The sequence below is a fragment of the Linepithema humile genome, chromosome 7, assembly GCF_040581485.1.
Source record: "Linepithema humile isolate Giens D197 chromosome 7, Lhum_UNIL_v1.0, whole genome shotgun sequence".
NCBI lineage: Eukaryota > Metazoa > Arthropoda > Insecta > Hymenoptera > Formicidae > Linepithema > Linepithema humile.
Genome location: NC_090134.1, coordinates 15,793,844 through 15,820,471, shown reverse-complemented (window position 1 = coordinate 15,820,471; position 26,628 = coordinate 15,793,844). Strand labels below are relative to the sequence as shown.

Below are 26,628 nucleotides of genomic sequence, written 5' to 3'. Positions count from 1 at the left end.
AACTTTGTGCGTGCGATCTCGACGGACGCGTCGAAGTAAAGCGTAACGTAACCTCCGGTGTCGTATTAACTTCGTCGCACGCGTCACCCTCTTCGATCCGGTAAATAAGGCATAGTCCGCGTGTCCAAACGCAGGAAATTGTCCGATCCCGTCCAAACAAAACTGCCAGGCGTGTTAAATAAACAGCGATGGATTTATGTACACTCGTAAAACGAGCTCATTCTCCGGCCGCTTTCCGTTCGCCGCGCGACGAGCACTTGGTCCCCGCGCAAATACATCTCCGAACGGGGTAGAATCTTTATTTCGTTGACTCATGTACGAAATGAAAGTGTCCCCTTTCGTGCGCGGGCGTGCGCGCGCCGTGTTAGCCGGCGGCGGAGTCGCTTTTATTTACGGCTGTTTGCATGTCGGCTACAATCCCGGTGTCGAGTGCCGGCAGAAAGCTAGTAACAAGTCGCCAAGAGTGCTCCTCGTGTTACGCTCATGCGTGACGCGACGTGTGAGCGGGGTATTTTTTTCATAAAGTGGATCGCGGCGACTCATTGACGCGGACGAACTGTAGATGGCTGTTTAAAAGAGCAATGACATTTGCGCCGCAAATGCGAGGAAAATCAATCGACTTGGCGTTATTAGCAATCGATAAATATAACAAAACACCAAAACATTTATTGTGACGTGTAATTAACGCCTCAATTGTTTAGACGAACGATGTGCTATTTTACGTGCGAGAGAAAAGCAGAATAAATTCCGATTAAAAATTCGAAAAATTTGATTCCTTTTTACAATTTTTCTCAAAGAATAACATCGGTCGACGGAATTAATTATGCAGGAGCCGCGATTACACGGCTTTGAAATATTCTCCGCAGAAAATCGAATGACTACTCTGCCCAGAAGATAACGAACTTACTATTTCAACGTGAACGTCGGGCATAAAATTTGAATAAATGAAAGAATAATACGAGAATGACCTATTTGTGGCAACGCGTGTCTCGCGCTCTCCCATAAATCTTTGCTAAGCTGGTACAAAATTCGCTACAATTATGCTATTTAATATCGTGACTATTGTAACATTATTGTTGTTTGCGCAGAGTTGGCGAAATCACAACGAGACAATCAATCATTAAATTTCTATTTTTTTGCTTCGTGAGCCGCGCGAGTGCTTAAATAAGATAAAATCCTCTCCCTTGAAGTACTTGGTGGCGCAATGCAATTTTCCGGCGTCGTAAGAAAACCTGAAGTAAAATTAGGGAAGGGAATGAAGCGAGGCGAGTGTGTTGCGAGCTAAATGCAGACCTCTTGTAATTTTCCGAGATGCAAACCGGGCGCTCGCGCGCGCAAAAACGTATCGGGGGGGCGTCAAAAATTACCTAACTCGATAGAGAGACTCCTGTTCCCGCAAATATTGGATGATGCGACTTAACCGAGCGCAACAACCCGAGTTGCATTCGGTAGAACGAAACGTTTGGCCAGCGCGGCAGCGCAACCAGCATCACTTCGAGCACGGTATTGAATATCCCACAGTAAACACATCAGGACTCCGACGGTGGCATCGCGATATCGTGCCGTGGAATACGTACGTACACGTCTGTCCCGTCACTTTTCGAAAACATTTCACATTTGCCCGGCGCGGATACGCGCTACCGCGGGGAACAACAAAATCCCGAAATAACAGCCGATTTCAACGTAACAATCGGCAATTTTATTCGCCGGCGAGAGAGAAAGAGAAAGAGAGAAAGAGAGAAAGAGAGGAGCTGTGCGGCTCTAAAGAAAATCCGTCCGAGAGAACCGCGGGCTGGAAGTTGAATTTATCAAAGCAAACGAAATGGCAAATGGTGACACAGCGAGCGACGAGAAGATAAGTAAGAAGATGGAACGGCGAATGTCGCGAAACGAAAAGGAGCGAAATATCAGTGAAAAATAAATGTTCGCTGTGAATTATAGTTTAACGACATTCAATCTTATCTTGTTGCCACAAGCTCAAAACTGTTGAACAGGGCAAAATTGCTCGCGACGTATCTAAAAATGAAACACGGATATACAAGGTAATTAATGGATAAAATTAATTAGATAATTTCTCTTGTTCAAAGAACGTCGCAGTGCAGAAAAAGTACAAAATTTATGAAGGAAAACGTCATCGGGGGGACCTGTGCCTTTTAGACCGAAAACGCGATAATACGCAGATCGCGAATTGTTTCATTTAGTGCACCCCAGCAAATGGTAACGCTGTAATTTTACTTAATCCACTATTTCATACGCAGAAATATATATATATTAGTATATACATATATATATATATTTAATTCATAATCATGTCTATGATCGGTCAATCGCTTTATTAATGAGTTAACAAATTAATATGTCGTATAAATTCATTAAAAAGCCATATGTTGCGCAATGCGCGCGGCAGGCAATATAACTAGTGTATTCAACCGCTTCATTAATAATTTCGATACGTTTTTAGCAGTCACGCAGGACGATAATCCGTGCAATCGATTCTGTCATTTTGCAATTTTCTACAACTTCACCAGCGGTACAATTTTGCCAGCTCGCGGCGACGGGAATAAGCTATCAAAAAAACCAAGTTGAAAATGGCAAATTTAATAAATGGCGAAGAGAAAAGAGGAGGATGAGCGAACGTCACAAAGGAAAAGTAAAAGTACGGTGTGCGCCGGTGAGATGCGGAAAAAGGGGGAGGGTTCCATTATCAGAATGCGCGAGAAGAGACTGAAGAGACTGATAAGACAAAAGTACTAACCCGTGAGGAGGTGGAAGGGAAAACCATTCCAACGGATCATTGAGCCCAAGATGTTCCATCGAAATCGATCCCGCGGGATGCCGATTTCCAGCAGGAGCATGTAATGAGGTTGACGAGACCCTCTTCCGTTTCCCCTCATCGTGCCAACTTCCGCACGCGTCTCTCAAACTTGGACAAATTACAGGTTTTAACACGCGTAGAAATTGCGTGGCTCACCGAGCTGCGCTCTCGCAACACTCGATAAATTCATATTAAATTTGTGGATCGATTAAAATTTAACCGAAGATAATACGTCTCTCTCTTGCGAATATAAATAAATTATCAAACTCTGTGACGTCACGGGAATCACAAATCTAGAACCGCACAAACACTGGATCTACTTTAGAATCGCGAATACGCGTTTGAACGAATCAGAAGGATTTAAAGAATCACAGAGAATAATTCACGTACGTCTGTCCTTCGCGGCACGTAAATGACTACTAATAAAACTCTGTAACATCACACTGATATAGAATCTATAATCGAATGATCGATGAAGAGGGGAAAGTGTTACGGCTTCGAAGTCGAAGTTGACTTTACTTGGGGACTAAATACAATAACAATTATGAAATTCTTTGAATAAATGTCAGAAATAAGAAAGTTAGCGGCTTTTTTTTTTAATACAATATTGATAAAGAGAGATATAATTTTATTATTGATGTGTAACTATTTAATTTTGTTGTAATAATTAAAAATCATCTAACGTATTGTTAATGATTGAAAATCGTACGCAATGCAATGTCAAAGAGAAAATTAAAAATTATAATAAACTTTTTGTAACTGACAGAACGAAGAATATAAATATTCAATTTAAATATAACGTCCATTTATTCTGGATCGATTTACAGTCACGAGAGTTAATCGGTGAGTAATTGGTCGCTGTTTTAATTTAATCGTCAACGCAGAGTCAGCACTTTATACGATTAATGAACTGAAAATTGGATATTATTTATCCGTCCTGATGATCGAGTAGAATTAAATAAAAATCAATTCGATTCGATTCGAAACATCGCTCGCCCGAGTAATTACAAGTACGTCGTTTACAATATAAATTTGCGCGTATCGCGAACGCGAGTGTATCAAATATATATATTTCGCAAAATATTTCAAAGCGATCACAGAGAGAGAGAGAGAGAGAGTCGTGTTTATTGTCCGCGCGCGCGCGTAACAAGAACGCACGAAACTTTCTACATCGAAAGGATCGTAAAAGTTTAACGAATTCCTGAAACATAAGTTTGCGTTTGCGTTACGTAAGTTTGAGAAATTTAACTTTGTCGGCGTTGTTTAATTTTATGCTTGCGAAGGGACGAACGCCCTTCGAAACGTTAATTTACGAGTTACAACGACGGCGGGTTCTAAAAACCCATGTATCGAACTCATACAGGGAATAAGAAAGTTCGGCTTTCCGAAGCGGCAGAAATATACGTGTAGTTGCTGAATATGGCTACGTTAGAACGCATCGTCGATGCGCGCGCGTGTGTGTGTGTGTGCGCGCGTTCGCCGGCATTATTGCGCCTCGTACATACGGCCGGATTAAACCGTGGACTTTCGAACGAAAGTTTCGCATATTATCCTGCGTTAGACCGCAACGCGCGGTTTAGATAACAGAACGGAAGGAAGGCAGCAGCGCGGCGCTTATCAAACTCGGCGGCAGCGCTAACTTTACCGTCCGATTAATCGCACGCTTTTGAGGCCACGGCGGCGTGGTATAAAACAGCTCGACGACTGATATTCTTATTTTCGAGATTCGATGCTTGCAGTAAACGCAGTGGACTGGTAAAATTAAATTGCGCTTGTATTTGCGCGTTTAATGAAAGAAACGGCAAAAAAAAAGCGAAACGCTTCGTTCTTCTCCCAATGAGGCAATTACGCTTGGCATACAATTACTTAGAATTGCTCTTTCGCGGAAGAGAATAAGCGCGCGATATAATATCAAAAGTTATGCATTGAAATAAGTAATTGCAAAGCAGAGATTTTTTTCTACAATACGTTTATTGCTCGCAGTACGAGTTCGTAAAATTAAGATTTTGGCATACTTTAATTTTCAAGCTGAATTTAGAATTTCTATTTCGTGACAAAAATTTTAGATTTTTTGCTCAAAAAAGATTATGAAGAGAGTAATTCGGTAAAATTTCTGGTTTTTACATGAAGAATTGAGAGAAACGGGACTCGCGCGAAAGTTTATAGTATGCAAGAGAAATTTGAATTAATAATCGCGCATTTATTTTCGGCGAGATGGGAGAACATATGACGTTCAAATATTTTAACCTCGAAAGACAGCCGAGAAGAAGAAGTGAATATCCAACAACGCGTTGTCAGGGATGTTCTACGATATTCACGCTCCCTTAAGAAGGCTTACGTGCCTCTCAGACGGAGGCACGCTGCCGTAAGGTTCCGGCTGTGGATTATTTATTTAAAATCCTTCTCGACTCTCTCTCCCTCTCTCTCTCTCTCTCTCTCTCGCAACGCTCTTCGCCCTCTTCTTCCTTTCAATTCGCGTGTACCGAACGTTGGACTCTGTGAAACTCGCGTTAAAGCGGTACTTCTAGTGAGCGTCGTCGAGTGGAACAGACGTAGGATAAACACGACGTGCGCCGGGGCCTTGCGACGAGTACACTACTAGCGTTTAGCCGACTACGTCGCACCTAATTTTCCGGCACAAATGCGAGAGCTGCAATAACAATGCGCAATATTTAGATTACTGTAATGCTAAATATTTTATGCGCGCTAAACTTTTCATTAAACAACGAGATCTATTGAACTTTCGTAAGAAAATATTGTACTTTTATAATTTTTTGCCTCGCTTTTATAAATTTTCACTAGTTTTTATAAGACGGGGAATATTTTCTCCAATAATTCGAATATTTCTTATAAGATAATTAAAATACACGGTGAAAAAATATTGATGTACGCTAATAACTTGGAAAGATAGTTAAGAATTATACAAAGTTACACAGTACACAGAGAGCAAACTCCTATTCACTTGTCGCGGAGAAGAGATCGCGTCCGTACTTAGAATAATATTTATCCTGGAAAATATCCTCGGGGCATAAGTCGCCGGCGAAGCAATTTGCACCGAGCGTCGGGGGCGAACCTTTCCTGTATCACCGGTCGTACCGTACTTTACAACCTCTTTCGTCGATCCTGCGAAACGCGCCGGAAAGAATTCTCGCTAAAAGGAAAAACCATCATATCGTATTTTTTTTTTCCACCCTCGCACGCTTTCACCCTGCGCGAACTGAAAGGTAGTCCTTCGGACGGGCTTATCTCCTCGTCTTCATAGCCAATGCCCATCGGCGCTGCCCAATAAAAACCGTATCCCCGTCATTGGTTAGTCGCTCTTTCGCCCGTCCGCCATTCTCGCCTCGACTTCGGAGAGATATCAGAGCGCCGTCTCAACGGTCGCCCGATCTCTGTTCCAGATAATCAGCTACGACTCAACCAGAGGCGGCGTCTCCGTGGTCACGGAGAAGGGTGACAGCACGACGAGTTTCCTCCTGGTGCAAGAAGCGAAGCCGTCGGACTCGGGACGGTACACTTGTAACCCCAGTAATGCTCAACCGAAATCGATCACCGTACACGTACTCAACGGTGAGTAATCGAAGACGCGAGGACGGCGCGCCGGCTTCTTGCGGCCGCGTCTGCAACAAGAGGACTCGCGGATTGTGTGCGTTAAAAGCGCTTTCAACGCCGAATGACTTATTAAGCAGTTTTTTAATTGTACATTTTGATTGATTCGATTTCTTACTCGCGAGCCATCGTTGATACGAGTGCCATTTCTCTTTGGCTTATCTTCCAAAATTAACATTCAACGACATCCTGTGTACGATATATCTCGAGTTGGCAAATTTTCCTCTCGCCGGGGGAAGGATGCATCTAGCGTCATTTGTAGACGGGGAAATAATTAACTAAATTGCAGTGGACGGTCGCCGCGGCGTTCTATTTCAGCCGGGCAATAAAAAGAACAATAGGGGGAGAAAAGAAGGAAAGTGAATGACGGGCGAACGCCCCCGCGGGCCTTCAGAAAATTTAAGTGTTGCCCTCTGTTTCAGGAGAGTATCCCGCGGCAATGCAGCACGGCGGTCAGGCCAAGCAACCGAGGCTGTATTCTCTTCTACTCTGCCTGTGTCTGCTACTTTACTAATTGCCCCGTTCCATCGCGCATTTTCGAAGAGAGAAGTCGGAAGGCACTTTCGAGTGAGGAGGTGGAGGAGGTGGAGGAGGAGGAAGGAGGGGAAAAGAGTGAAGAGACGAGAGAGAGACTGAAAGAGAGAGGTATTTCCGTCGCGAGTTGCCGTCGCGAACGTTGCCGAAGTGTCACGGAAGCCACGAGAAGATACATATGCGCGACGATGCGCATCCGACGGGGACGCTTTTGACTGTGCACCGGAACGATGATTCTTTCGCAACGACGCGCCGTTTGTCGATGCGGCAGAGCAACGACGACGCGCTTCCGGCAGGGCGCTGCAACGACGTAGTGTGACGATGCTTTTAGCGGCGCCTCGTCGATGAGGGCCACACGATATTCGGGATTGCGAACACATATTGGTACACGTAAGAGAGCGCGTCACGGTTACGAAGTTCCGATATGTAACAGGCGTCGACGAACGGACACAGCTTAGTCGTGAATAATTTCATATAATTTCGCGTTATTGATCGAAGGAAGACGATGAATACATTTATTCCATCGGATATAATTCAATGAAACTTAACTCGAAGGACAATGGAAATAAACGTGAGAGATGCGACGGAGATACGAAAATATATTCAAGGTGTTGCGGAAGTTGCGTATTTTCGTGTGCTTTTCATTTCTGTTATTCTGAAATTATCCGGAGCTCAAATTAAAATCCTCTCGAAATAAAGCATAACGATTTGCGATTTATTTGCACTTCGAGGATCTCTACGAATTGTGATCTTTCGCAGTTTCGGAAACTCTCCATCGATTCTCTTCTCGGTGTGACTGCAAACATCTTTGTTCGAGGAAAACGCGAGTCTTCTGCGACATCTTGTTCACATACACACGTAGCGGAAGCGTGAACGTGAAGCACGAAAGCGAAAAGAGGCCGGGAACGCGGGAAGAGCAGCGCACACATCGCCGGCGCTCGCCTTTCTTCGCGATTAATTCGAATAGACTCGGGACGTCTGCCGGGACTCGGACTTCCAGCTGGCAAAGCTGGACTGCGGGCGCATCGAAGAGGAATGCGAATCGTTGCCGCACAGCCGCGGCTTTGACCGAGTCCGGTGTACGGTTCGAAAGCCGCGCACGACTACACTACCATCGGTCACCAGCCAGTGTGTATCACTGTACGCCGATTCTTCCGCGGTGGCATAGACAAAAGCCTTTTGTCGATTCTCGTGTTCCAATATTGACGCCGCACTTCCGGCAAAATCTCGAATTTCCACGCCAAGATCGAGAGGTATTGCGGAGGAGGCGATTATCGCGCAATCGGATCACACGTCTTAACTCTTCCTTTTATTTTCTCGCACAGGATTGCGCGGCGAATCTCGAATTCATTGTCAGGCGAACAAAACGAAAGTCATTACGCCGAGCGATTCTCGAGTCGGCGGTAGCGACTTGTTGAATTATCTCAAGGATTTATTTCAACTAAGCGGAGTTATCAAAATTAAGAAAATGTCGTTGCCTAAAGCGACGCAATTGTTTATGTGAAACAGAAACTGCATACTATGAAATTCAATAACAATTACGATTCTATTCCGACAGTTGTTTTCACAAAGGGCGCGGAGACAAAGCGGGATTCACGGTGTTTGACAATATTTGCATTAAATGCAATCATGTTATCTGATGCGTTTGAAAAATTCGTGGAGGAACGGAATTTTTTACATTGCAAAGCGAAATACATTTATGCGATGAATGCATAAAAGAGATTTTTCGAAAAGTATTAATATTAATAGAACTACAATTGACAGCGGTGTTTCTAAAAAAATGTAGAAGTAAAATTCAGTCATCTTGCCAGGTTTCGAAACTTTGACTAGCGGACTGATATCTACGTCATAAAGCAAATTAAATTTTGTAAATGTACGCGGAACTTTTATCTGAATTAACAGAAATATGTTATAAAAGCGTTCGTTATAACAAAGCGTGGAATGAAAGTATTTAACAACATGGAATTAAAATTAAATCCTCTTAATTAATTCAAATATACGGAATCTTTCGTATTCTGCGCGGTTTTTCGCATTTACGCAATTTACCGAGCGCGGAATTGTGCGTGTCGGCGAAAATCGCGGGATATCTCAGCGATAAAAAGTGAAATTTATTTTCCCCGCGCTTCCCTCGCGAAAGCAGTTCCGCGGTGAGCGAGGATAATGAAGAAGAGTCGGCCGTGCAATCCGCGTGTACAGCGGGCACGCCAGCGCGAGAGTGACGCACGCCACGAGGATAGCAACGGAAGCGTATCGTCCTGATCGATCAAGCCCGGTGCGAAAAGCACGAGAACGCATTCGGTTCAATTAGCTCTCGGCAATTTGCTCTTTTCTTCTACAACTACCCATTCGTCTTTACCGGCCAGAGCAACCGGCAGCTTCAAGTATAATATCGAATTTCGCACGGCGCCTTCGGCACAACCTATAACTCACGCGCTCGCGCTGTCCCATTCGTTTCTTGCACGTACTTCACTTTTCATCGAAACATGCGAAAGACGCTACGCGAGTTTTCGCTGATTACTTTCTCTTTACATTTCTCGCGCTTCTAAATTGTTTCGAAATGCCGAGAAAATATTTGCATAATTTTTCATACACATCGGCTAAAGAAAGCTTCCGCGCATCGTTTATTTGATAACAAACTGATTTGTGCGAAAAATGTCGAAATAGATCTATTTTGTTTTCGAGAGAGATTTACGATTGTGATAAATTCTCTCGATAAAAAAATTGCCTTATTTCGACATTTTTCGCACAAATCAGTCAGTTGCAAAATAAAGTTTTTTTTAACTCAACCTGCATATATTTATTTATGTTAGACCGGCAAAAATTATGGTTTGCAATATAATTTATTAACGCTCTATCTCATTGAAATATATGATATTTTAAAGATAATCTCTGATTAAAAAGAATACGCGAAAAAATTTACTTATGCGACTCTTGGATTCTGCCGATTCTTCTTGCAAATAAGAAAGTATGACGTTGATTTCTCTTCTCTTCTCGGAAGCCGTGTTCGATCGAGACGCGCGCGAATTAGCTATTACAGTCGATTCAGCGACCGGTTTAAAACACATTTAGAAACTCGTGAGCGATTTCTTGCGCGGAACGGCGCATAATTCAGTACGACCGCGTTTCGCCAGCGCCGACAACGCCGCCGCGTTCGTTCGTAACGATTAATAAAACTTCGAGCTGTCGCGAACGGCGGCGAAAGCAGGACGGACACGGAAAATATGAATAATGAATGAAAGAAAGCGCGGGGAAAATATTCCGAGCCGAAAGTACGCGCGCGGGCGCGCGCGCGCGTGTCGAGTGCGACAGGCGAGCAATATCCGGTATCCGCAACGGAAAAACGTGATTAAAAAAGTTTCCAACGACACAGTAATACAATGCCTCGACCGCGCGTAAGAACGCCTCTTGTCGTCGGAGTCGAGCGGATAATCAAGCCCCTGTCTCTGGCCCCCTTATTTTCCGGCGCAAAAAGATAGCGACCCTCGGCCCCTGGCCGGAGGTGGACGTTTAGTGGACCCTTCCTCCGACATTGCCCACCCATCCGCGGCCGGCCTTGCCTCCATTCTTTCTCCTCGCCGGGAAATCGGGCGGTTCCGGACTACGACGGGGAAAAAAAAAGCGCGGTCGTAGGCACGAAGGTAAAAAAGGACGAGAGGAAACGGAGAAAGATGGTGCGAGCCGCAGCGACACTCGGCGAATTCGCCTTCATTTATCAAGTTAAACGCGCGGTACGCCGCATAATGTCGACGCCGAGGTTCTCCGTCGCGTGGACTCTCTCGACGCTGCGCGCCCGGCTTCGCGCGCTAATCCGTCCCGGCGCCAACGCCGGACCGGCACGGCACGGCGAATCGAACATCGCGCCGTTAATTCGGCGTTTCATGCGGCGGAAGCTGCGCGGGCGGATATATACTCGTGTGCGCGCGTAATACCGGCGTATCTCGCGCTCAAGATACGAGATCGCGCGACAGCCGGAAAATAAAGCCGTCGTATATCGACGGATTAGACGCTGACCCTTTCCCCGACGAGGGACGAAATGATAATCCCTGGTCGAGCGCGCAGCAACGTCGCACGTAAGCCGTGAAAATTAATGTATCTATACGAATTATCGCGAAATCGACAATTGAGAAATTCGAAACGTACAAAATTCTGTCAGTGGATCTTTCGTGCGTAACAAACGCGCGATGAAAGCCACTGCGACTCTTTAGTCGAAAGGAGTTGAGGGCTCATCGGAGCTTTTCCTCGACTTTTTCGCGCGAAGGATCGGGGCTGATTTATGTATGAACGTGATTGCGAGGCATTGTAATAATTCAAGATCGCCAGCCGGCTGCGCTTCCGTTTTCCGTTGCAGAGCGCCGTATTCTTCGATACATTTTAAGCCGAAGGTGTATTCTACGAGAGAAACAGGAGGGGGAGGGGAAAAGAGGGGTGGGTGAGAGGAGGTGTCTCGGAAGTGAACACGGCGCTGCGCAATATCGGGAGTTCGGGGGTGCATGCAACGCGTGCCTATCGTCGTTTCTTGGTATTTCCATCTACTTTTATTCTTTACTATAATAGCATCCGACATGAGAATGCCGTTCGTGACCAGCAAACGAGACTCCCTATGTGCTCGCGCTCGGTCGGACGTGCTCGTTTTTCCTCCCGTTTCGCTTTTCCGGAGCGTCCGCAGCTCCAGCGTACGTGCAGCTGGCTTTAATTAAAAATGAGCGGCATTTTTTCTCATATTACGTCAACGGACTATACCCGTGGTAAACGTTATTGTTTCATTTCTGGCCGTTACCGCGTCGGCCGTCTTTACGAATTGTTGATTTCTAGCGGAACGCCGGGACAATCGGGAAATATAATGAGCATCGAGCCAATCAAGATTTTCAAAGAAATCGCGCGATTGTGTGAAATTGGGAGGAACGATAAATTTTTATTCCGACGTTCTTTTAATCAGAGAAAGGGCGATCCTCGCGCGGCGATTTAGTTTAAAATTCTTCGGAAAAATGAGGATTTTCTAAAGCAATTTTATCGACGCGGAGAAAATAAATTGCGAGCTGTGTATCTTTCTTACATTCATAAGGAAAAATAGAGGGTACGTGAATCGAGTGAAGATTAACACTTTTACTTTCCGGCGATAAGCGTATGAATGAATACAGCAACCGCGGAAGGGCGCGATCTTCCGACCTGCCGCCCGAGTCGCTCGGCATCGCCACTTGCGTTACATATTCAGATCCGCAGAGTGCATCGTCCGACAACTGTCTCCCCGAAGAGCACTCATTAAGGCGCGAAACTAAACGTCGATGCAATTTCTGGTTCCGGTTACAAGCGCAGCGCGGCGGGGACATTATCGCTTGCGAATTGGAGTCGCGTTACAAAAGCCGACACGGCGCGCACTCAACGCGCGTTTTGGGAACGGAGCGTCGGTCAACAATCAAGTCTGTCTCTTATAATATCGCGAGCGTACGGGCCGCCATGAAGAGAGCACTTCTATCGCGACGAATGTAATTCGACGAGAGCTCCCGCGAGGGGGAGAATGTCAAAGAACATGCGCGCGCCCACGTGCGCTTCAAGCTCGCGAGGTTCTCTTCTATGATTTAGGGATGAAACTTGACGTATTTACGGTCGCCGAATTCGCGTGGCGAAATACCCAGGTGGACACGCGTCGCGTTTTTAAACCCGTACGAACGCTCGCGATACACGGTTACGAAGATTAAACGTTTCGCTTTTACCCGTCTCTTCTCTTCCGCAGCCGGATGAATCTGTCCGCTTAGAAGTTTATAGGGTTTGTAAGGTAACTTTATACGGTTTTTATACCACCACCGGAACGGAACGGCCACTGCCAAAGCGGATCCGCGAGGCATGGGCGTGCGAACGAGAGAGCGACATACCCATCAGTTAAAATGCAATTTTGCGTCGAAAAAGTCGCGCGCGCGCGCGCGACGGCAGTTCTCGGTGAATTTTTACACAATCGGTCGTCCGACCGCTGCGCGACGCGCGGTTTTAATTTACAGCCTAAATAGTTGAATTCAAAAAGCGGATTGAATCACGCGCGGTAGTCGCGACGCGCATTAGTATTCAGCGACAACCGCCGTGCCGACTCGCGCGCGGCAGATTCCGCTCTGAAGCCTGCATAATGCCGGGGGGGAGGGGGGTGTGGGTGCCGAACAGAGATTCGGATGTGCGAGAAGCGGAATGGGAGAATAGAAGGCGGGAGTGAGCGCGGGAACGCGGGGGAGGGGAAAAAAAGCGAGTAATCGCGTAACAGTTAACATGGAGAGGCACGATACGCTTAGAGCGCGCCGCGGTCGGGCGGTTGCCGTTTTTCATTCGGATAGCGGGATACGCAAATAAAAGAAGCGGTGCGTGCCGCGGTTTCGTTATTCCACCCCTTTCCCTCCCTCCGCCCCCCCCCCCCCCTCCCCGGATACCAGCGGTGCACGCTCGGATAAGCCCGACTATAGGTACTCGCGGAGGAGATTCTACGTTACGACACTGACTGCCGTACGTGAGCGAAACGAGTGAAAAAAAAAAAAGCCAGACGGCGCCAGACGACGCGTCTGTGTACGTCCAATACTTGACATATCCACAACCGCGATCTTGTATTTCACGCGGTATTTATCTTTTCTACTTTCGATCAATCAATTCGATTGTACCGCGATAGCGATGTTCCCTCGCGATTAGAGCTACGAAACTGACTGCCGTACGCGAACGAGGCAAGTGGAGGAAAAAAAAAAAAAAGCCAAACGACACTAAACAACACGAGTCCTGTCGTGCGATATTCGACAGATCCAACCGCCTCCTCGTGCGTTCACACGATATTTATCTTTTCTACCTTCGATCGATCATCTTGGTTCATCGCAGTAACGTTCGTCACGATCAAAACACCCATTTTTAACGCCACTGATATCTAACGCTAACCAAACCAAAAGGCTTCCAGGTGTAATAAGGCTTGACACGTCGACATATCGATATTGTCGCGCCGAATATCAATATCAATATGCCAAGTAATAATACTCGTCAAAATATTGCTTTCCTTGTTTTCGACTGTTACAACGGGATCGATTGACTGACCCCCTTTTCGGTCGGCTGTGTTTTGTCAATTTTTTGCATGTGCAAGTTTTCAATAACTGTGCACGAACGTGTGTATTTTTGATTCGAAAATCTGAGCGGCAAATGAAAAAGAAGATAAACAAAAAAAAAAACGAGAAAGAGCGCGAAAAGCCACTTTTGTTCGGCGCGACGCGACGTGATTAGTATGCAGCGCGATGCGTCGATGGGAAGGGCGGCTTCTATGTGTAGATTTATAAAAAAAAAGTCAGCGCGTTGCGTGCGGCCATCGAGACGCGACATACAACGACGACACAACTCATTAGCGTTCCATTTGCGAAAGCATGCTAGAAATTCCCCCCCTCGAGTCCGTTATTGCTGATATAAAAAATAGGAACACTTATGACCGCTTTACCGAAATTCAATTGCGCGGTCAAGCATGGCACAAGTCGACATCGCTCGTATTCGATTCTGCGGCGTTAAAATCAAAGACGGAAAACGAGACACGCGATTCCCGATTTCACGAAATATCCGACCTTCGGTGTTTCGGATAGACGTACGGTGAAACGCGCACGGAATTCAAAGGAACACACAATGCAGCGTTCTGCGCAATGCAGTTTACCGTTGCGCAGCAAACGTTTCTAATGGACGGTTTATAATAGCGGAATTAATGGCGAATAATCGAGCGGTTATCGTTTAATGATATTCAGTTGCGTACAATATTCGCATGATGATTATGCGCACGCAGGACGTAGCGACCGAGCGCACGCGGCCCCTCAGCCTAATTTCGATGATTAAATCGATGGCCAGGCATTGATACGCGCAATCTGCATTTTAACGCAAGCGTTGCGTCTCGCTCGGGCGGAAATCGCCCGAGTTTCGAATCGAACGAACGTATTGAGCGCGGGACTATCCGGCACACACGCGCGCGCGAAACGGAGCATCTTCATCGAGTTCTCCGACTAACGTCGACCTCTCGATCGACGAGCGGACTACTTCTCTCGTAAAATGTAAATATGTACTTAAAAAGGCTGTTTAGTTGTTTAGTTGGTCTCGACAATATGACGATCACGACGTTGTCGCGTTTGCCGTTGTACTACGATTCATTTTGTACGATACGCCTGTATGAGTGCGTGCGTGTGCATGTGTGCGTGCGATGCGTGTGTGCACGATCTTGACCAACTGCGGTGGAACGCGTGGTGGACGTTACTAGTCAAGAGGGGAGTGTAGCCTCGGAAAATATAGTGTGCTACGCGTTTAGGCGCACCGTAAATGAACTGTGCCGAGCGCGACGAAGGTGGTGCGACATGTCGTGCCGCAACGCGTCACAGAAATACATTGTGTGTAACGTAAAGACATCGCCGGTAGTTCGGCAAATCGAGCAGTAAATTGCGGCTTCAACGTAATACGCTACAACAACATCGCGCACATACCATGTGTCACCGTAATACAACTTATTGTCATTGTATCGCCTAGTTAATGTGAAGAAGAAAAACAATTTCTTGCTCCAAGTCGAATACATAGCCTGTACATGCCGCGAGTTTGTATGCGTGCGCACGCGTGACTTTCGCGAGGAGACACCCCGTATAGCCCGAGCAGCGGTGGAAAAAAAAGAAAACCCTCTCGACGATCCGCCCCTATCAGAATGAAAAAAAAATTTCCAGACTTAATTAATCAGTTAGCTGAAATTATCGTTTGCATTTTCTGTACTTTACAACCTTTGCCGGACGTGACATGTAAAATAATTAGTAAAATGTGTAAAAAAAATGAACCAAATCTCGGGAAGAGAGAGAGAAAGAGAGAGACTCTGGATCCGCCGATGGATGAGAGAGTGTGCCTGCGCTAATTACATTCGTAAATCTCATATGAAACCGCTGCACGACGTGGCCGCTGAAGATGGCTGCGCGCCAGATCGGATAGTTTTAACGTAATCTTAAAATATTCCATGTTCCCGTGTGGGTGCGCGAGTATACGTACGTATGTATGAGCAGAGCCGAGCGCGTGATCACTTTTCCGATATTCGATTTGCCGCCGCATGCCCGCGGACACTCTCATTAACCTTTCTCAGGCCAGATGTGAATGGGAGTGAGTTGTTTTTTAATGATCTGCAACGCTGTTGTCACGTGATAATTACGTTCGTTTTCCTCTTTTCTTTCTCTCTCTCTTTCTCACTCTCACTCTTTCTCTCCTTTCTCTTTCTGTCTTCTTTGTACATTTCTGTACGCGTCCGTTCACGAAACATCAAACCGCAAACGTCCAAAAAATCGGCCACGATGGCATAAACGCGCGCAACGCCTCTACAATACTCGAGGATTCGCCTCCTCCAAGCGACCACTTCCGATAACAATCGTTAATACCTCGACATCGAGCTGAGGAACTTTCGTTAGCATTTATGTCTGCGTGACTTCGAAGAACGAAAGTCGGACCACCAGCTAAACACGTGCCAGAAATGACGTCCTGGATTACGATGAAAAAAAATATTTCAAATTTCCCATTTAAAAGACACAATAAATTGATTTATAAGATACAAAATTGATAAACAGTGATTTTGAAACAGTAAAATTTATAATATTCCTCATTGTGGTTCAGAAAATCATTTCCGGCATTTAGCTGATAATTTGACTTCCGCTCTTCAATTAAATCTAAACAAAAGAATCGTGTGAGTCGCTTTAGAGAGAAAGGAACCAACCAACGGCAATCTCTATCGAATCGATTAACAATAAAAAAAAAAGTGCTGTCGGCTGATTTCTTCCCGAATAACGCGCCTCACACGTTCGCGCAACGTAAAATATTCTGATATGCTATCGTTGAAGGTATCAACAATCACGAGCGACTAGAGTAATTCATAAAAATCCACACATTGTAAATATGTCAATATTCGAAGATGAGATCTTCCGGCCAAGATGCCGCGTCCAGGAGTGATCGGTTCGGTCTGATCGAGAGTAGCCGCTGATCTCTCTCTCTCGTGAAAAGGAGATAGGATCGAAGTTATAGCTGTGAATATGTAAGTAAGCGGAAAAAAGTGCGGTTTGTCTCGCGCCGGGGGAAACCGATCGAAAGGAAGGAGAGGCGAGAAAACTTTCAGCTCCTCTCTTCGCCAAATCGGCTTTCAGAGGTGGAAGACAGCGGGGCGAGAGGTGAGAGAAAGACAGAACGACTGGGGGAACATCGCGAAAAAAGAAACTGCCGCCGCTCGAATCACAGAAATCCGTGGAAAAAGGAGGACGAAAGGGGGAGAAACTTGAGAAGGTAGCAAGGTTGAATCAAAGCGAATTCACGGACGTGCGAGCGGAACTGCTCGTGGAAGTTACGAAAAAAAACTTCGCAGATTCCGTTCGCGATCTCAGAACCGCACGGGAATTCCCGTCAAGGTCGCCCACTTCCATCCCTCGGTGAATCCCCGGTGCGAGAGGGTAATATTGGAAGAACGTCGGGCCATCGGCTGATATGGGCGTCGTCGCGCGATCAGTAGCGCGAAAAAATGCAGTGCGATTCGATTTGCGATCTGATCTGCGTGCAACGGTAGAAAAGAAGAGAAAGAATCTCGGTCTCTCGGCGGAATACTTGCTGGTTATGCGAATTTGAATTTTAGATGAGGCCGAAGCATCGTTCGTACTTGTTAATTGTGGAGAACGAATTCGGATCGCGGATTTATTTGAAATTAGTAATCGACTACCGAACGATGAGACGAATCCGATAATGAACGACGCACGGTCTCGATACGAAAATTCTCCGAACATCACCGAAATTATAAATGCTTCCGGCAAACAAACACCGAGACTCTTCATTTGTGAATTTTATTATAATTAAGAGTCTGCTACCGATAATTAATCAATTAGATTTTAATATTCGCTATTTAAATTTTGTTTCATAAATTAAAAAAATAAATGTTTTTAATGCGCAAATATTTTCATACGCTAAATTGATTTTTAACGATCAATCCAACATAGTATAGTTGACCGCAGATCAAGCATCGCGCATCGGCGTACCGACGATTCTGTATTGGATGTGCGAGACGCGTTATTAATAAATGGCCGTGTAAATATTATCGAATTACTTCGATCATCCTTCACTCGTGCGTGAGTTAAGTAGCTGATTAAGCTAAGTAAGGAGACAGAGTGATATAAGATATGTCGCGACAATGATGTTAAATAAAAAAAACGGTGCCGTTCACACCCACGCGTACATATACATATGCATACACTCACACGTACATCAAATAAGAAAAGGAAAAAAAAAAAAAAAACAAACAGACACACGCGTAACGTATTTGCTCGCGCGAGAACGAGCGTGAGTTTCTCCGCTTAACGCGGAAACAAGAGAACTATAAAATCATCAAGAGATCATCCTCGCATCCATCGATCCACTTTACGTTTTCCTCGGACACGTCGCGTTGTACGCGACGCCGCAATGAGTTTCTATCCGTTTTACATTCCTAACTCGTTGTGTTACGTTACACACCGTACCATTCATAGATAGGCTAATATACCTAATAAGTGTTTCGTCTAGCCTACGATGTATATTGTATCTATAATCAGAAATAAATTATCGACAGAGTAAATCGCTCTGGTGTTGCAACGACATCATAGTAAACCCTTCTACGCCCATCTCCCTGCCATCGCCGAATTCTTCGCCACGTGAGTATATTATAAAATCTACATCTAAGCACACTAAGGGCCATTCCGAAACTAACCAAAAACTGATGGCAGTATAGAGAAGTAATATTTGTTTTATCTCAAGTATAGAAACAAAATAAGAATTGATTTTCCAAAAAGCGTTTCGACTATTAACGTCGTTAACGCTATCGTTATTTTATTATCAGCAAAGAATTTGTTAAAAAAATCGGTCTCGACTTCTGTAACGGATATGCTATAGCATTAATTATTTCGATTTCGCGTTGAAATGTTGAAAATTTAGAAGGTTGCTTGCAGTTAGGTGTCGATCGTTAACAGCAAGACGGTCATAAAAAAAAGTAAATAATAAAAACGGTCGTAAAGAACGAATCGCTTAAATCTCTGCGAAAGAGTAAGGGACATAGTAAATAAAGGCGAAACGATTAAAGTTATGATAATGATAATAATGGTCTAATTAAAATTGACAATACGAGATCTCGCCCGCCGCTGAACATCGTCGACGCACACTCGCGCGAGGGGAGAACGACGCTGATGAAGGATAAACGTTAGGCACGCAAGACACGAATTTGCATGGACGATGCATTATCTCTACACGTGTAATGTGACATTCCCATCGCGTTGATTACCGAAGGGAGAGCTCGCAATTAGACCACCTGCGGTTTGGCCTCAGCTGATCTCAAGCGATTACTTATTCCGCTCTCCTCTGTCGAGTCCTGCTAAATCTTTCAATTTGTTCCGCGATTGTTGATTTGTTGCGATTGCACAGCGCGTAAGGAAGCTCGCGCAGTGAAGCGTTGAGTGCGAGAACTTTGATACTCAAAGTAAGTAGCATAAAAGATTCTGGTCGAAATGCTTCGTTTGTTTTTCTATTCACGATCTCGCGAGGAGCACTTTTGGAATCCTGTGCCAAAATATTTCTATGTTAATTTACGCTATTTCGTAAGCAAACAAATCGTTTAAATAATTTTCGCGTTTCTCGTGCAAATTTTTATGTATGAAGATGGGCGTATCAAAGCTAGATTTGTCTATGTATTTTATATCTATGCTTCCAGCAATATTATTTCTCATGCGCGTTGAAAAATCCCCCTGTATTAAAATTTCGCGTCCCGGATTCGGCTGAAGAAGGCAGACCATTAAGATAAATAATCGCACTTCGCCGAGTGTCGCGACACCGAAATACGTCTCTTCGAGACAGCCGCGATTCCATATTCAGACAGCATACCGCTATGAAAAGTAGCAATGAAGATGCATAGCGACAAACTTGCAGGAATGCGGCGCGAATGCGGCACATACAAATGTCGGGATCAACGCCCCCGCAACTCGGGCTCGAAAACTGCGGGATGATTATTCTACGAGCGTGCCTATACGCCGCGACTCACGCAAAATCCGCGATGTCAAATAAAGGATGCACGTTACGACTTATGAAAATACGAAATATTTAGCGCGATCTCATCGCAATGTAAACAGTGACAGAAGTTTTGGCGAAAACGGATTAAAGAATAAAGTATTGTTGCATGTTTTCACATGTATTAAAAATTTTTGGCCTTTAAATTTAAATGTGATAACAAGAGTACACAAAGAGCAATTATTTTAGGATTATAGACGAATAAGATTGAAAAGCATCTAGCGAACAAAGTTTCAAAACTATTAATAGATATCAAAATCTTGTTCTTGCCTAATTTTAAGTGGATTTCAATTAAGAGACTTTTAATCTACTGTCTACCGGCTTAATTACTGAGATATTTAATATCCAGATACTGGGAAATTGCGACGAAAGATGTGCAATCAAAAATTTTCTTTAAGAAAAAATCGGCTGGGAGTTAATCAAGGAATCTCACTACGTGGAATAATTATGGCGCTTAATCATGGATTAGAGATTCATCAACAAGAAAACTATGCAATCTGTTTCAGCAAAGAGTCTATAATGAAAGTAAGCAGATAAAGAAGCGGGTTTCACAAAGTAAATGTAGAAACCATCTTATACACGACAAGCTTGGAAAATATCAATTAAATGCCGTGTGGAATAGACAAATTTTTTTTTTTAACATTTGATGACACACCGTATTAGTTAAAAATTATCGAAAAATTAAAATCAGCCTTTCCGCAAATTTAATAAATGCGTAAAATTGATAAAAAATTTTTTATTTCGAAATATTTTCAGGCGTTAATTCAATCTATACGCAAATTCACCTCTTCTTCGAAAGAATCTTCATCAGCTCTCCGCGTATCGATCGAAAAGTACAAAAACCGAGCGAGACTAAACATAGAAACAGAAAGAATACAATATCCGCTGTTATCTCCTGACCTGTCATTGCCCCGTAAGAGAGAGAGAGAAGCGATGCATCGGCGATTTCACATATATTAGATCGAAGACGGGGCTCATTGCCACATCGGGGAGTGCGTATTTGTTACGTATCGAGCGCGAAAAGTCCGCAGGTGAGCGGGGGACCTCCGCATGGCCGTTTATTCAGGTATCGGTAGGCGAAACGGATAAGGGGTGAGCCTGGCGCAGCGCGCGCTTTCTGTGGTATTGATTACAGCCTCCTATCCAGGTGCACAAGCAGGGTCAAATCTGCCCCTCTCTCCACCACCGTCACCTCCTCATCCTCACCCCCTCCCCCCCCCCTCCCCCTTCTGCCGCCACCTCTTCGTCTCTTTTCCCTGGTCTCCCTTTCTCCGTTCCCTCCCTTTCTCCCCCCTTTCTCTTCGGCGACCCGACCTCTCCTTCGCTACCAACCTCTATCTCATTTCCACTCCCTCCCCCCGGCCCGCCCCCTCGCCGTCCCTCCGCAGCCCGCTCTCTTTCCCTCCGTCTCGACCCTCTTCGCTACGGTCCCCTCGCTCTGGCACGCTGCCCCATCTGCGCGCGTATCGAGTGCAAAGGGAAAGAGAAAAATATGTACATCGACATGCTGGCTCTATAGTCGCTCTCGCTCCGGCTTGATTTAGACGCGTTCATTCATACGTAATTGCAGATAGGTAATCCCAGAGCGTGTGTCTCCCCGCGGCGGACGCGTCATCAGAATAGAAAAAGTCGAGGAGAGCCGGGAGGAATATCCCGGCTCACACAGGCTTTCGCGATATTTATCGGACGAAGGAGCAAAAAAAAAGAATGGCGATTCACGATTCGAATCGGGTGAAAATGAACAATGTTGACACTTGACTTTTCCGACTTTTGAATTTGAAGCGCGAAAAGGCATCGCGGCGAAATTCCCGAACTTCAAGCACCGTAAGAGCGTGTCGCGTAAGAAAATTATTCCAAGTAGTTCACCGTCTCTTCGCGGTGGCGTGTTCTTTTACGGCGCGCCGTAAAGAACGAAAAAGAAACGCGACACGACGAGAAGCTATAATTCTCGACAATCCGTGTATTTATCTCCCGGTCGGCACATACGTTCGCGTTCATTTGTACGTACATACGTATGTCGCGTCGCGTATATACCCCCCTTCGTCGACCCTTCGATACAGGGTCGGTCCTGACGGCAGACTCGGCTCGGCCGATTCATTCTCATTTACGTCGTTGGTATCGGCTGAATCTTCGCGGCATCGATCGTCACCAGGCGGTGCCAACCAAGCCGGAGCCAAGCCGAGCCAGCCGAGCAGAGCAAGCGGCCCAGCGAGCCTCGAGAGAGTGCATCGAGCCATCTCCGACGCGAACTATTGCACCAGCAACAACAATCTCTCGCCTGCCGAAGAAAGGCGCGGAGTTTTCCCCGGGAATTCCCCGCGACTCGTTCTCGGCAACCTCGCCGTAATTAGATCGCGCCGTCTTTTTCTCGACGGGGGCGAAAGGACGACGGAGCTCTCTCTCTCCCCGCTCCGACCTCGTCACGAACCCACGAACAGAAGCAGGGCTGTACACGCCGAGGGACGGCGATACGTCTATATATCGGCCCCGCCGTCGATTTTTCACTCGTTAGCGCTCTCGGTTTCGGACTTGTCGCCCGGCGCCTGGTAATGCGTTTATGTTAATGCGGAAGTCCGCTGTCGCTGCTATGCGCTGCGGGACGACGAATGGAAATCGAAGGGCGGGCCTCGAGGTGTTGCGCCGGTATATTTACCAGGCAAATGCAATGCGCATTTCGGTGAATTATCGACGTGAACCGTGGTCGATAACGCGTCTCGGTTAATCCTTGACCAGTGCATTATCGGGGCTTCTTCCCCCTCTCCTCTCACCCTTTGCGCGTCTACATTTTCCGGATAACATTTTTCACACTTTCGGGTATTAGTGTTCTGTATTAAATCTAGCAGGTCAATTTACATATTTTCCAATTTAAAAAAAAGACTACCGCGATGAAAATCGATTGGCGAAAGTAACACAAGGGTCTAAAATCACGCGTGTACGCGGAACGATAACTAGAATATTCCAAGATTAATCTTTGAAGAAAGAATTTCGAAGGGGCACGTTGCGGAATTGCGCGCTGGAGAGCCGTCATCGCGTTATGAAGATGCATGTCGGCTTAATTAATGCACGGGCCAACACCCGCGGTACAGCGGGTGTAAACACATGTACTCGATCGGTGCGCGCGGTCTAGGCTTGAAAAATACGATCGCGCGCATTCGCCGCGTGCCGGATCGATATTACCAGCTGGCGGGTCGTTATTAAGAACTGACATTACTGGTCGCAATTTACCGTGGCCAACCTCGAATGACTCCCAAACCAGCGTTTGTATAATGCGGGGGCCCACGTAACGAATATATTTCCGCAGCTCGCAACGTGACGAATTATATTTGGCGAATAGAAATTGTTATGATTCTCCGGAGACCCCCCCCCCCCTCGACAAATGTATGGGCGCGTTGTTCTCGCTGCACATTTAGCGTTAAATGTGGCTGTTTGATTCTCGTTTCGCAATTACCTTCAATGAGATCTTTGCGCTCAACAAATGAAATACAAAGTGCAGCGCCATCATATTTATATCTCGAAATATATATGACATTATGGGTAAAAGCACATAAACGTAATGATAAAATAACAAGATAAAGATATTGATTTCGGTGCCCATCTCTGGCTATTGACTTTCTCGTTACTTTATCTCTGCTGAAAAGTGAAAGATACTGCATCGATACAGCATCTGTATCAATAGGCATTATTATCGTAGATGATTTATACACCACTGTTCGGATTAAAATCAGTCGCGGAATATTTATGTGGATGAGAAGGCTAGCTCGGGAAAATATTTCTGGTTATGCAGGAAAATCAGAGAGAATTCGCGATAATCCTTCAAACTTGCTTTATCGTCTAGCTATGCATAATTTTCATTATGCATAGTTAAAATCGTTAAAATCTGATATCATAGATATAAAATCACATAGAACAATTTATCGTTGCTAAATAAATATTGTATATCGAATAGCATAAATAAAATAAAAATAAATATCAATATTTTATTAATAATATAAATCTGAACGAGAGTTTATAAAATATACAATATATTTCGCGACCGTTATCGAAATAAAAACGAAATAATTTTCCTCAAAACGCTCTACGATTGACATAAATAACAGTTCGCGCACAATTACACAAATGTGTAATTTTCTACATTATTTGAATTAGAACAAAACGACGAAATTATAATATTTGTCAACATTTACATAATTAAATTCATTAATTAGTTAAAACAAGATATCAGGGGAAAAATAGAATTGTATCTTTGGTCGCATTTTTCGAATTGCAACCTGTGACAAAAGAGCAATGTATGTGACTGGAACAAATTAAACAGCGGCAAATAAAGCGATGCATCTCCTTTTTTTTGCGCGATCAGAGCAGTCGATACAAGTCGAACTATTTTTATTGAACTTCACAGCGAGCGTTTCGAATGGGCTTTTAATCGCTCGACGAAGTATGTAGGAAACGTATAATTAATTTTTAAAAGTTCCATCACGAAGTTTCGGCGCACGTTTCTAATTAAACCGAAGCCGAATGAAAGTATTCGAATGAGCTCTCTAAAAAGCCATTTTTTTCTACGGCAAACGCGCACGTCCCAAAACTAACAGTCTCGCGTGAAAATATTACGTGACATTACGTATAACGAGATAAAGTATTACACACACACTCACACAACTTTGTCATCGGCTCGTGATAAAACAACCATAAATAATCAAACAAAGCTTCATAATGCGATGTTCGAAAACGCGCGTGACGCGTGCTGCGAAACATATTTAGAAAGATTTGTAATTGAAGCGCAATACCGCGTTGAATGATTTTGCGCAAATATTTATCGTCGTAATATAATCCACCTGTAAATCCATTTATACGTGAGTATTGGTGCATTGTACGTGACGCTTAAAAAGTTTCTTAGTTTGAGAAAAGTCCGTAAATCTTGTTTAAATCCAATTATCAACATTTTATTCGCCACCTTGGATGTGGATAAAGGATTAGTAGCGCGTTTTAATGAGATACGAATAATTACTGGGTAAAAGTGTTCTCCCGCACTTAAATTATGCATCTGGTTCAAGATGAAAGTTTTTTAAATCGCCACTTCTTCAAACCAGGTCATCGATATTCATGTATATCACTAATTACTGCACAATAAAATGATCAAACTCTGTGTCCGTGCTGCTCGACAACGGAACAACGCGGTGTTAAACTTGAGTCAATAATTACCGTCATCTTGCATATCTCGATAAGAAATTAATAGAATCGCTTCTTCCACAATAAAAGACGGTTTAAGACTTTTCGAACCGCGCGTATAGTTTCTAAATATTTGTGTCATAAATCAGGATTGCTTGACACTTTGACATCTCTTTCAGCATTTGACATATGTAAAATATATGATGTAAAATTAGAATATTAACAATATTAACAGTTCTTAGAATAAATAAATTAATAGAATTGTAATTTACCATTTTTTTACCAACAATTATGATGCACAAGTACCAAACACATCGCGTTCAACGCGAAAAGTGTTAAACCGAAAATATAAAGCATTATTGATGCCCGGTGACTGGAACAAACAGCGGCAAATAAAGCAGCGCATTCTTTTGTTTTTGCGCAATCGGAGCAGTCAATACAAATAGACGCGCATAAGTGGAGAAACGGCGGTGAAAATTTATTAGAATTAATATCCACACGTGAAAAAATCGCTTTTTGAAGATAATAAAATTACCTCGTGACAATATAAGGATTAATATCTTCCTCTGTCCACCGCAGCACAGTTTGGATTTGCCGGGGTGAAATTCAGGCGCACATTGGGAGAATCAATAAGGCACCGCGTTCAAATAACGACCTGGGTTGTCTAAAAGGCCCCGGCGAAATTTATACGTGTAGGCAGGAGTTACGTGGGTTCGGCCTACGTCGAGCGAGACTCATATATTCAGGATGCCGCGATCCGCTGTGGATAAACGTTTTAAACGCGCGGAAAAAGCTAAACGCGCCGCAAACAATCGATAAGAGCGTTTATACTTCGAAACGAGTTACAAGTCCCAGGAGTCCTATTTCTCGCATTACGGAAATTCATGTCAGAATATAAGGCACGATCGTGCTGCGTCATAAAAGAAAACGTGAAGTGTGCTCAAATGCCGTTAATGACGCATAACATTCCCGAAAATCACGTCTCGAGGCCGCGAACGAAAGAGATTTAATAGCCAGCTATTAATCTTACTTAAGCGGCTGCGCGATATGACAAGTTTTTGTCGATTACAAAAGTCTTTTCTTACTAATCTTTAATTCGGATCGTGTGGATAAGCAGTATTATACATTTAATTAATAAAATATCTCTTTATCGTTTTATATTTCTAAAAAAAAAAAAATTAAATATAAAATTGTCACAGAAAAGTAAGCACTGACGTAAAGATTCGCGTAAAAAATTGATCACTAATTCTACTAAACGTAAATATATTGACATATTTAGGTATCTCTCATCGCGCGCTGCTAATTGGCACATGTGGAAATGATGTCAAGTATACGAAATTTGGGTTTAATGGCTAATTATTCGGTAATTAGTGTAAATTTTTTTATAATCTGCGTCCGAAATATTTAGCAATTTTTTGACGACGAATCGAAATGATCAA

The 26,628-nt window shown here is 44.4% G+C and overlaps 1 protein-coding gene and 1 long non-coding RNA gene across 6 annotated transcripts in view; one reads left to right on the top strand and one right to left on the bottom strand.

The window, feature by feature from the left end:
• The window catches only part of LOC105678008 (neurotrimin-like), a 300,284-nt gene extending 281,716 nt beyond the window's left edge, over nt 1-18,568 (top strand). For 2 of the 3 annotated variants that reach the window (XM_067358674.1, XM_012376993.2), the window contains 2 exons: nt 6,217-6,385; nt 6,847-18,568. In XM_067358674.1, coding sequence (XP_067214775.1) covers nt 6,217-6,385; nt 6,847-6,938 — 261 coding nt within the window. In that variant the 3' untranslated portion in view covers nt 6,939-18,568. The remainder of the gene's footprint in view (nt 1-6,216; nt 6,386-6,846) is intronic. The other variant, XM_067358675.1, reaches the window with a different exon arrangement.
• LOC105678034 (uncharacterized) overlaps nt 1-26,628 on the bottom strand; it is a 179,899-nt gene that overhangs the window by 134,760 nt on the left and 18,511 nt on the right. The gene's annotated exons all lie outside the window — the stretch shown is intronic.